Source organism: Stomoxys calcitrans, chromosome 1 (assembly GCF_963082655.1).
Source record: "Stomoxys calcitrans chromosome 1, idStoCalc2.1, whole genome shotgun sequence".
Lineage (NCBI taxonomy): Eukaryota > Metazoa > Arthropoda > Insecta > Diptera > Muscidae > Stomoxys > Stomoxys calcitrans.
This window is the reverse complement of record NC_081552.1, coordinates 28,843,765-28,856,926: the sequence shown is the minus strand read 5'-3', so window position 1 is coordinate 28,856,926 and position 13,162 is coordinate 28,843,765. Positions and strand designations below refer to the sequence as shown.

At 39.3% G+C, this 13,162-nt stretch overlaps 1 protein-coding gene across 1 annotated transcript; it reads left to right on the top strand.

Annotated features, from left to right (window-relative positions):
- On the top strand, positions 1–2,716 carry LOC106091400 (uncharacterized protein C16orf52 homolog A). The gene is made up of 2 exons (XM_013257909.2): positions 1–178; positions 1,985–2,716. The coding sequence occupies exons 1-2, from the start codon at positions 76–78 to the stop codon at positions 2,383–2,385; spliced, it is 504 nt and encodes a 167-aa protein (XP_013113363.1). The 5' UTR covers positions 1–75; the 3' UTR covers positions 2,386–2,716.
- The last annotated feature ends 10,446 nt before the right edge of the window (positions 2,717–13,162 follow it).

The window sequence follows — 13,162 nt, the reverse complement described above, 5'->3', positions numbered from 1 at the left end:
TTCTTGGCATCCCTGTTGTTTTGTTTATTAAACTACGAATCTCAACAAATTAACACTGAATTAAAACCAAAAAATATGGATAAATTAACAACAATTAGTGCAACATTATTTATGGCAGCAGATGTCTTTGCCATAGTAAGTTTGGCTATGCCCGATTGGATTGTGACGGAAGAGGCTGGTAAGTTCAATACAAAAAAAAAACATCAACACCGTTCCACAGCCAAAACCCTTCCACCGAAAAGTCGCCAAAGAAAAATACTTTTGCCAGTGATTTGGTAGCAGAAAAGTGGATAGTAGCGCTAGGATAGTCTTGAAATATTATGTTTCGGTGATGGTGTCATAAAATATTGTATTATGTGCATAGTCAAGTTGGCTCTAATAAATAGATTGGTGGTGTGAGACGATGTTGTTGTAACCACCGATTTGCAGAAGGCAAGCAGTTATTTGCTTGGAGCAATGCTGGTACGTAAAGACGATCCCGGCACGTAAACCCGACTGCAGTGGGGTTTGTTTCCAAAACACATGCAAGTGTCTAGCTAAGTTGATTCCCTGCTGCTAGCAGTCGACTGCTTGCGATACAATGTTACTGGCTAGTATTATGGCAGATTAAGTGATTAATAACGGAGTTAATTTTGGGATTAATAATAGAGGGCTTAATGAAGGGGCTAACTTCGAAAATCATGCTACCACCAAGGAATGTATGGTGGGAGCAGTTATGTCTCGAACTGAAGAAATAGAGCTACACCAGATTGTCTATTGAGTCACCTGGTATGGTAAATGAAGTTCTCGTGCAAACCTTCATTTCGTTGTGACTACCCTGCCATATGTCTTAATGCCTTACCTGTAAAAAACGTATTCCAATAGCCATGTTGCTCAGAGAAAATCATTAACGCTGAAGCCACTTGCTTATACCAGCTGGTTGTTGTTGTAGCAGTGTGTCGTACACTGAGTGCTGAGCAGTGTGTCGTACACTGAGTGCTGAGCATCAAAACTCGTTCTGCAAGTTGCATATCTTGACGATTGCTTCGCACGCCATCATCGCACATAGACCCGTGCCATGGGAGGTACTCGTTGCTTTAGATCTGTGATAACGACAGCCATGTAACGCTTTTTGCGGAAATTACTAACTCGTCCTTCCAGTCGAAATTGAAACATTGGAAAAGTAAAGTAAAGCAGATTTCTCTAAGTTGGGTATTATCTCCGGCACTGTTTAACCATTAACGATCTTTATTCTACAAAAAGGTCGTATCATATGCAGACAATTGTACAATCACGGCTTCAGGTCATAAATTTGATGACATCGACGATAAGTTAAACGATTAGCCCCAAACGATCTGCCACCCAATAAGGTCCAGTATTGTCAGAATGTTCTCCTTAGTTCTCATGAAGACCACCTCCACCAGAAGATGAGGTTCATATCCCTACCAGGACACATTTAATTGCTGTCTAAGCAGTAAAATAATTGGATTTTATCGCACAATCATTCAAATCACTCTCTTGCGGATAGGCAACAACGGCCCAGGGATGCCAGGTTGGAACCCCGGCACGGGAAAGCTGTGAGCAACACACAGGCTGGAACTTTGAGGTCCGATCTGTGTGGTTGAAAATGTGGCTACAACAACAGCAACCAGGTTGGAACTTTAGAGCTATATACGAGATCCTCGAGACCAATCAGCGTATCAGGCGTTCCCAAACAGCCTTCATTAGGATATTGTAGAAGAAGCGGTAAAACGACACCGTATTTGGTGTGGTGTCAGGAGTCGTTAGTGAAATTCAATAAAAATTTTCGTCCAAATTGGATCATCAACGACCTACAAAATTAAATTTAAAAAAATAACCCTCATCCAAAGGCGTTGGCTATTAAAATATTCCATGACCTTCTAGTTATGCCAGATTTTTTTGTTTTATCAAAATAAGGTGAAATGTTTTTGGCCTTTCTGTATTATATAAAACGTGTATCTTTAATTGTTATAATTTTTTACAGGTGACATACGTCTTGGCCTAATGTGGACTTGCATGACCCTCTATAATCGTCCTCAGGTCTGCTATACACCAGAATTACAACCCGAATGGCTCATAGCTCTTGTATGCATATTCATTGGCTGCATATGCATTACCACCACAGTGATATTATTGGCCTCCAGTACTTGGGATCGCAATGTCATACCATATGCCCGCTGGGTTGGATTCACCGCTATGGTATTATTTTGTATGGCAGCTGTTGTATTTCCTCTAGGTTTTCACATTGAAGAGATTGGAGGTCAAGCTTATCAATTACCAAATACATATAAGATTGGTATATCTTACATACTGTTTGTGTTGGCTCTATGGATTACTGTGGTGTCAGAGCTGTTCGCGGGCAAAGTATGTTTGCCTCACTTTTAAATTGGGGGCAAAGACATAAGAAATGATCAAAAATTGTAGAAAAATGTTTCAAAATTAGACTAAAATTTTGTCAATGGCTATCATATACGAGTATATAGGAATCTTTTTCTACTATATTCCATTTTTTACAGAAATCTCTTTTAGGCATTTGGTTTTTCTAGTCTAAGCTTCATGGTTAGATGATAAACTTTAAATTTCCAATTAGAATTAACTCGAATATATTATGAAGTATGTTTACACAAATGAATTTGCATTTGTCTATAGTTTGTTGTACATTTATATATTTAAATAATTATATTTTATTCAGTTTCGAGAATGTGCTCAACATTTATATTTACACCTTTTAGGCAACTTTGTATATATTTTGTTTATAAAATTTTTTTAAGTTAAGGTTTATGTTATTTTATATGTTCTAAGATTTACATCTTATTAAAATATTCGAATAAATAGACAATTTTAGAATATGTCAATAATTCCTGTCAGTTACTAATTAATAATTAAGGGAACCAGGGTGCAAAACAGCATATAAGATTAGAATGCTTCCAAGGCTGACAGATTAGTTGTTGCAGCAGTGTGTTGTGTTACATCTTTCGTCTGCTTCGTTCTGCTGAATATCCAGATCCAGTAACTCTGCGACTAAGGTGGGTTCTGTTCAGAGAGATCTGGACCTAAGACGAGTAGGTGGGGGTGGGCAGTTAAACAGGTGAGGTGTGTCGTGTGGTCCCAGACACACACATCCCGCACGTTGGCTGGCACCCATTCTAGTTATGTAGGAGTTCAGGCGGCTGCATCTGCCGGATCATAAATGATTGATTTCTTCAGGTGCAAATGGGGTCTCGTTCTCCAACGACCACATTTACCCTGTAGTAACTCACCGCGTCTGCTACCCTGTCTGTATGAATGCTGTCTGGACCCGCTTGATCTATAGGTTCTCTCTTGTAGCGCTAAACCTTTCGCTGTAGATCATATAGATACCTATCCACAAGATGATGTTTTGGATGGTCCCTGGGCTGTTTAGCCCAGAAAGTATTGCTTGGAAAGTATGGAAGGGTATTTGTTTCATAATGGTGGTTGCCTGCGACTTTCTGACAGATCTGAATATTAATCCAGTGTGGTCTCGACTGGCAGATATCTTCAAAACTCTTGCAGCGAAATGGGCGGCAAGTTCGAGAGGCAGACGTTCAAACTATCGCAGATGTCAACAATGAGTGTGGGCCTGATGCTATGATCGTATCATTGATAAACGTCCGGCACTCAGAGGTTATGAAATCGGGTGGTCGGTCGATGCTGATAATTTTGAGACGTAGTCTGATCCCAAAGAAATGATGGCTTGCCAGGATACGCCACTCAAGAGATCAGGGGATGCAATGGAAATGTCTTGCATCTCCTCATAATCCTAGTGGGGGCATCCTCATTCACCGTGCAAAAGGTGGCGTTTTCAATCTGCTTTGCGAAAGCTATGCCCCGCTAGTCGTTAACTAGGGGCCTCTTTACCTAGAATGCCATGAAACGTGAGATAAACATTAAAGTCTCCTAGAACCAGACGATTATGGCCAGACAGTAGCCCACTTATATAGGGCTTGTAAACTTGGCCATTAACTGGGTCACAACCACCAACCGGCGTATGTACACGTCGTATAGCTCAATCTCGGCAGTACCGGACTTGACTGCTCTCCTCATGCACTGCATGTTGGGGTCACTAGCGCTAGGCGCAGGCGAGATTGGTCTATACTGCACGGAATGGTGTATCACGAAGGCCAAGGAGTAGGCGGGGGACCTCTACTCCTTAAGCAGTCCTTACGTCCTTGTATCCGTGACAACTGTGCAGGCTGCAGGTGTTGGTCAGCTTTGTCTCCTGGATTAGCGCAACCAATATGAGCTTCCTATCAGCGTTACCGTTTTGGGCTTTTTCTACCAAATTTGATAGGATTTACTTTACTTTACTCGACTTTAAGGGTTTGGTCGGATGGAGGGACCATTTCGATTTTGGTAGATTTTTAGTGAAAATGTATTTTTATACCCACCACTATAGAATGGGGTGTATATTCATTTAATCATTTCGTTTGAAACACATCGAAATATCCATTTCCGACCCTAAAAAATACATTCTTTATTGTCGTTACAAATTTGAGACGATTTAACGGTGTGTCTCGCCGTCCGTCTGTATGCCTATGCGTCAAAAATTGAGATATGGAGCTGGCACATATTTTTTTCTTTCGCAGGTTAAGTTTTTTAATGAGCCAAATCGGACGTCATATAGACCGATGCACAGTGGGATAAACCGAAAAAAATAAAAGTAAAAAATATGCCATTTAAAAACGGATTGGGATAAATCTTTGAAATGGCAGGTCCCTAAATTTGGTCACCTCGGTATTTCGAAAAATTGTTCGGACTGCCAAATCTTCGTTTCTGGCCCGATTTTCGTCCCACTGCGGGATCTGCCAATTTAGTTTCTGAAGCCCATTGTCCGATTTCGCTGAAATTCCGACCGAATACGGTCAATATCTTCGTCTTATGTACAAAAATTAATTTGTGTTTGTTTGTTTGTGTGTTCCGTATAGACTCAAAAACGGCTGAAAATTTTACAATCTTCTTGAGCTCCTGGAAGCCGCAATTTTCATCCGATTTAGCTGAAATTTTGCACATAATGTTCTGTTATGACTTTCAACAACTGTGCCAAGTACGGTCCGAATTGGTCTATAACCTGGTATAGCTCCCATATAAACCAATTGCCTGATTTGACTTCTTGAGCCCCACAAGCCGCGATTTTATCCGATTTGGCCGAAATTTTATGTTATGCTTCTTTTTTAGAAAAGCCAGAACTTCCATTTTAGCCACATAAAGCACGAATTTGATATCAATATTCGGGAGAAAGTGTCTATGGGGCCACCCCACACCCATAACACCACCCATATAAGACGTACTCGCTGACCATTCCAATATGGGGCTACAATAAGAGGTATTTTAGAGTAGAACACGAATCAGATATATATTTTTAGGGCCAAGTCACTGAACGGCCGCCCCATCCCCCATAATACCCCCAAACCGGTCGTGTTTGCCGACTATGAAAATATGTGGTTCAAATGAAAGGTATTTCGGAGTAGACCACGAATCTGATATTATAACATAACATTCTGGAACAACTGCATAGGGGATGTCTCACCCCCATAACAGCCCCCAAATAGGACGTATTTCCTCACCATGACAAGCTGAATTTAAGGGTTTGAGCCCAGAAATAAGCTTTAACTGCCCATTTGCACCGTTCCAGTGAATTGCATGGACCGCTTAACGTACGCCTTTTTCCTCAAGTTTGAAGCAGTGAAACCCTCTTGTAATAGTATTTGGCTCCTCGACATCCATGGATTTATTCTGCACTCTTAACGAATACACAGAAACGACAAGAAGTGAAATAATTTTGAGTTATACCCGCAGATTTGTTCAGTAAATAGCTTGGTATTTATATGTTGGAAAAGCCTACCAAAAATTGAGGTCAGCCTACCAAGAGAACACTGATCACCCCACTCCCCAAAACACCCATAAATCGGGCATATTTACCGACCACGTCAATGTGGGGCTTAAATGAAAAGTATTGGGGAGAAGAGTACGAAATTGATACCCACTTTCGGGACCAATTTTCTGAGGGTCTACCCCTTTCCCAAAACACCCCAATAAAGGTATTTGGGAGTAGAATACTAATCTGATATCCAAATGTGGGACCATGTATTTGGGGCACCGCCCCTTTCGCAAAACACCCCCCAAAGAGTAAAAATTTTTGGGCCAATTGTTTGAGGACGCCTCATCCCATAACCTTCCCTTAATATCCTATTTGAGAGAAGAGCACGATGCTGATATTTTTTCATGGCCAAGTTTCTAGGAGACCACCTTACCCCCGAAAACGCCCTTAAATCGGAAATCATGATAATATAGGACTGAAATAAAGAGTTTTATGAATGGAGTATATCTAACACCCAAACGTTAATGACCCTAAACCCTCCGAGCGAATTCATAGACCAATAAAGATCATATGTGATTTAGATAAAAACATTTATATTAGGTCTGTTTGCGTACTTTTCCAGTAAAAATTTGCAGGAGAGTAAAAGCCATTTTACTCTCTTTAAGAAATGTGCAAGCAAAAGTATGAGAACGACTTCTAGTGAAAATTTGCAGAACAACAGCTGATTTTTGTTTTGCTTGGTTTTTATACCCTCCACCATTGATAGGGGTATACTAATTCCGTCATTCTGTTTGGAACTACGCGAAATATTCGTCTGAGACCCGATAAAGTATATATATTCTTGATCGTCGTGACATTTTATGGCGATCTAGCCATGTCCGTCCGTCCGTCTGTCTGTCGAAAGCACGCTAACTTCCGAAGGAGTGAAGCTAGCCGCTTGAAATTTTGCACAAATACTTCTTATTAGTGTAGGTCGGTTGGTATTGTAAATGGGCCATATCGGTCCATGTTTTGATATAGCTGCCATATAAACCGATCTTGGGTCTTGACTTCTTGAGCCTATAGTGCGCAACTCTTATCCGATTGGAATAAAATTTTGCACGACGTGTTTTGTTATGATATCCAACAACTGTGCCAAGTATGGTTCAAATCGGTCCATAACCTGATATAGCTGCCATATAAACCGATCTTGGGTCTTGACTTCTTGAGCCTCTAGAGTGCGCAATTCTTATCCGATTAGAAAAAAATTTTGCACGACGGGTTTTGTTATGATATCCAACAACTGTGCCAAGTATGCTTCAAATCGGTCCATAACCTGATATAGCAGCCATATAAACCGATCTTGGGTCTTGACTTCTTGAGCCTCTAGAGTGCGCAATTTTTATCCAATTGGAATGAAATTTTGAACAACGTGTTTTGTTATAATATTTAACAACTGTGCCAAGTATGGTTCAAACCAAGCCACATATAGGATATTATTCTTTTGTGGAAAACTTACAAGCAAAAGCGTGCTAAGTTCAGCCGGGTCGAAATTTGGGAACCCACCACCATGGATTCTGCTAAAAATGTATGCAAAAACCAGTAAGGAAAGCCGAATCCGATGAAATATGGCACATATATTGGGACTACAAAAAAAGAACTTCGTGTCGAATTTGATGAAGATCAGACGAAAATTTTGGCTTCTCCAGCTTTAAAAGCCATATCGGATGAACGATGCATATGGCAGCTATATCTAAATCTGATCCGATTTGGATGAAATTTTGCACATACATTTTGACATCACAAAAACAACTTCATGCCAAGTTTGGTAAAGAACGGACCAAAATTGTGTCGTCTACAGACTTACTAGGTCAAATCGGATGAAAGATATATATGAGAGCTATATATAAATCTGATCCGAATCTGATGAAATTTCGCATATTAGGACGTCAAAAAAAATTTTGTGCTAAATTTTGTAAGGATCAGACCTAAAAGGCCTTTTAAAGGCCATATCGGATGAAAGATATATATGCGAGCTATATCTAAATCTGAACCGATCAGTAGCGTTCGTCCTTGGACCAAAAAAAGAGACTAATGCAAAATTTTGAGAAAATCGGACAACAAATGCGACCTGTACCTTGATTACAAGAACATATGGACCGACAGACAGACGGACATAGCTAAGTCGAATCAGGAAGTGATTCTAAGCCGATCGATGGATCTAGCTTTTCTCTTTCTTAGTGTTGCAAACAAATGTACAAAGTTATAATACCCTGTACCACAGTGGTGGTGCAGGGTATAAAAATTAAGTTGTAGCGCATAATTTTGATCTGCATACCAAACTCCTGTCAAACCAGCAAAAATTAAAGTCAATGCTCAAGAAGTCAAATCGGGAGATCGGTTTACATGGGAGCTATTTCAGGTTATAGACTAATTTGAACCATATTTGGCACAGTTGTTGGAAGTCATGACAAAATACGTCATGCAAAATTTCAGCCAAATCGGATAAGCATTGCGGCTTCCAGGGGCTCAAGAAGTCAAATCGGGAGATCGGTTTATATGGGAGCTATATTAGGTTATAAACCGATTTGGACCGTGCTTAGCACAGTTTTTGGAAGTCATAAAGGAACACTACATGACAAATTTCAGCCAAATCGGACAAAAATTGAGGCTTCCAGAAGTCAAATCGGGAGATCGGTTTATATGGGAGCTAATCTTAATCGAAACCGATATGGCCTATTTGCAATACCCAACGACCTACATAAATATTTAGTATCTGTGCAAAATATCAATTGGTTAGCTTTAGGCGCTCGACCTCTATCGTGCTTTCGACAGACGGACGGACGGACATCGCTAGATCGACTCAGATCGTCAAGGCGATCAAGAATATATATATTGGGTTGCCCAAAAAGTAATTGCGGATTTTTTATATAGTCGGCATTGACAAATTTTGTCACAGCTTGTGACTCTGTTATTGCATTCTTTCTTCTGTCAGTTATCAGCTGTTACTTTTAGCTTGCTTTAGAAAAAAGTGTAAAAAAATATATTTGATTAAAGTTCATTCTAAGTTTTATTAAAAATGCATTTACTTTCTTTTAAAAAATCCGCAATTACTTTTTGGGCAACCCAATACTTTATGGGATCTTAGACGAATATTTCGAGGTAGATTAGTATACCCCCATCCTATGGTGGTGGGTATTAAAAGGCAAACATTTTTTCAAAGCAAATACAAGCTAACGAACGATAATAACCTTAAAGTAATATTGTACCCTGCGATTGCGTAGTATATAATGCTTGCAATGACTTTGATGCCTCGTGAAGTCTATTGGGAGTATGTATATAAGTGAAGGTTATTTGTATACCCTCCACAATAGGATGGGGGTATACTAATTTCGTCATTCAGTTTGTAACTTCTCGATATATTCATTTAAGACCCCATAAAGTATATACAGGGTGGCTGATGAAAGCCGCTACCAAAAAAAAATGTAATAACTTTTTTTCTATTTAATAATAATAATTTAATAATTAATTTAATTAATTAATTAATTAATTTAATTAATAATAATTTAATAATTAATTTAATAATTTAATTTAACATGAATAAAAGAAAAATGTATTCCATACACCGAAAAAAAAATGTAGCAATATTCATCATTGTAGCAATATTCATCAGCCACCCTGTATATTCTTGATCGTCATGACATTTTATCTAGCCATGTCCATCCGTCTGTCTGTCGAAAGCATGCTAACTATCGAAGGAGTAAAGCTAGGTGCTTGAAATTGCTTAGGATCTTAATAAAATCACATATATAAACTCCGAGAAATACTTATTTAAAGTTAAAATGACATACTTTTAATTTTATACCCTCCACCATTGGATTGGGGTATACTAATTTCGTCATTCTGTTTGTAACACCTCGAAATATGCGTCTAAGATCCCGTAGAGTATATATATTCTTGACCGTCGTGACATTTAAGTCGAACTTGTCATGTCCGTCCGTCAGTTTCAATAAACGAATTCAATTTAACAAAACTTACGGCTGAATATAAAGAGTTTTTGATACCGAATCATAAACCACAGCCAGGTGTATTCATAGCAAACATCCTAGTGCGATCTGATAAGACATATATTCGATTTTTAATCACAAATAAGCACACAGTTACTCTTAAACAAGGAGAGATTTTAACTGAGGATATAAATGATTAAACATTAAAATATTAAAGAACAATTTCCAGAAAGGTTTAACCAAGGATTAAGGCTCAAGGATAAGGAACCGGAGTATATTAAGAACTACCGTATACCGAATTCACACAAAGAGGAAATATATAGACAAGTGAAGAAACTTGTAGAGTACAATTAGAGTACAATAGTCCATTAATGATGGTACCAAAGAATTCTTTTCCAAACTCTGACGAAAAGAGATGGAGACTAGTTATCGACTATAGACAAATAAATAAGAAACTGGTAGCGGACAAGTTCCCTCTCCCAAGAATTGATGATATTTTAGATCAACTTGGTGGAGCTAAGTATTTTTATACCCTCCACCATAAGATGGAGGGTATACTAATTTCGTCATTCTGTTTGTAACTACCCGAAATATTCGACTGAGACCCCATAAAGTATATATATTCTTGATCGTCGTGACATTTTATGTCGATCTAGCCATGTCCGTCCGAATGTCCGTCCGTCTGTCCGTCCGTCTGTCCGTCTGTCCGTCCGTCTGTCCGTCCGTCCGTCTGTCTGTCGAAAGCACGCTAACTTTCGAAGGAGTAAAGCTAGCCGCTTAAAATTTTGCACAAATACTTCTTATTAGTGTAGGTCGGTTGGTATTGTAAATGGGCCATATCGGTTCATGTTTTGATATAGCTGTCATATAAACCGATCTTGGGTCTTGACTTCTTGAGCCTCTAGAGGGCGTAATTCTTATCCGATTTGAATGAATTTTGGCACGACGTGTTTTGCTATAATATCCAACAACTGTGCCAAGTATGGTTCAAATCGGTTCATAACCTGATATAGCTGCCATATAAACCAATCTTGGGTCTTGACTTCTTGAGCCTCTAGAGGGCGCAATTCTTATCCGATTTGAATGAATTTTAGCACGACGTGTTTTGTCATGATATCCAATAACTGTGCGAAGAATGGTTCAAATCGGTCCATAACCTGATATAGCTGTCATATAAACCGATCTTGGGTCTTGACTTCTTGAGCCTCTAGAGTGCGCAATTCTTATCCGATTGGAATGAAATTTTGCACGACGTGTTTTGTCATGATATCCAATAACTGTGCGAAGAATGGTTCAAATCGGTCCATAACCTGATATAGCTGTCATATAAACCGATCTTGGGTCTTGACTTCTTGAGCCTCTAGAGGGCGTAATTCTTATCCGATTTGAATGAATTTTGGCACGACGTGTTTTGCTATAATATCCAACAACTGTGCTAAGTATGGTTCAAATCGGTTCATAACCTGATATAGCTACCATATAAACCGATCTGGGACCTTGACTTCTTGAGCCTGTAGAGGTCGCAATTTGCCTGAAATTTTGTACGACGGATTCTCTCATGACCATCAACATACGTATATATATTATGGTCTATAGCCCGATACAGCTCCCATATAAATCGATCTCTCTGTTTGACTTCTTGAGCCCCCAAAGTGCGCAATTCTTACTCGAATTGGCTGACATTTTACACAGGTCTCCAACATATAATTTAATTGTGGTTGAAACCGGACCATATCTTGATATCGCTCTAATAGCAGAGCAAATCTTTTCTTATATCCTGTTTTGTCTAAGAAGAGATGCCGGGAAAAGAACTCGACAAATGCGATCCATGGTGGAGGATATATAAGATTCGGCCCGGCCGAACTTAGCACGCTTTTACTTGTTCTTGTCTTAACTTAATGTCGGGATTCCACCAAATCCCATTGGAGGAGAAATCCAAAGACATCACCTCATTTTCGACAAATAATGTTTGCCATAGATTTACCAGATTAACATATGGGCCACCGTAGCGCAGAGGTTGGCATGTCCGGCTATGACGCTGAAGGCCTGGGTTCGAATCCTGGCGAGACCATCAGAAAAATTTTTCAGTGGTGGGTTTCTCCTCCTAATGCTGGCAATATTTGTGAGGTACTATGCCATGTAAAACTTTTCCCCAAAGTGGTGTCGCACTGCGACACGCCGTTCGGACTCTGCTATAAAAAGGAGGCCCCTTATCATAGAGCTTAAACCTGAATCGGACTGGACTCATTGATGTGTGAGAAGTTTGCCCCTGTTCCTTAGTGGAATGTTCATGGGCAAAATTTGCATTTGCAATTTATCATATGGACTGAAAATAGCTCCAAATTCTTTTGATGACTTTCACGTTTAGTGGCTTAAACGCGATCAAGCATTCTTGTATATGGATGACTTGGTTGTATTAGGTTGATCGAAAAACATAAGCTTACGAATCTTGCCGAAGTTTTCTGATCGTGTCGAGAGAATAATCTCAAACTTCACCCAGCAAAATGTAAATTTTTTATGCGAGAGTTGACATATCTCTGACATAAATGTACAGACAAAGGGATGTTGCCAGATGATTTTAAATAATCTGTTATAGAAAATTATCGTGCACCGAAAGACGCTGATAGTGAAAAAAGAAGCTTTTGTAACTATTATCGTATGTTCATTCCAAATTCTTTTCAAAAGGAAAACGCAACAATTCCACTATCGAAAAAAATTACAAGCCATATATTGAGCTATTACACATTTTAGCCCATATATATACGGGACACATTTCACTGTTGCTTGATATGGGGATGAGCTGGAGGTGACTCCTGCATTGCCTGAGATTGACTTCTCCTCTTCTTCATTTCGTGAATTTAAATACTTGAACCTGAGGACTTAGCTGACTTACCAGCGACTGACGATGTGGTTTATAGAAGAGTAAGATTTCGGAATGGGATTGATAATGAGGACGAATTATGGATGATTTGGGTCCTATAGCAAATGGTGGAAGATGTTATCAAGGATTATCATGAGATTGGTTCCTTCATTTCGTATCGAAGGAAATGAGGGAGATTTTAACATTTTATGGGATCACCCATATTACGACAGGATTCTACTCTTCCTAGGCAAACTGCTCGGAGAGAGTTAACCGCGAAATTATCTCTAAAATACGCTACTATCTGATGGATGACGTTGACTATGCCAACTGCGATAGGGATTTGTCCAAGATACTGACGATCTTACGAATCGATTACCACTCTGCTATACTATGTACCCCGCATTTTGCGGCCTTTAGACAAAATATGACCCTTCATGCGAGTACAAGTACGATGTACTTGATAGACTCAATATT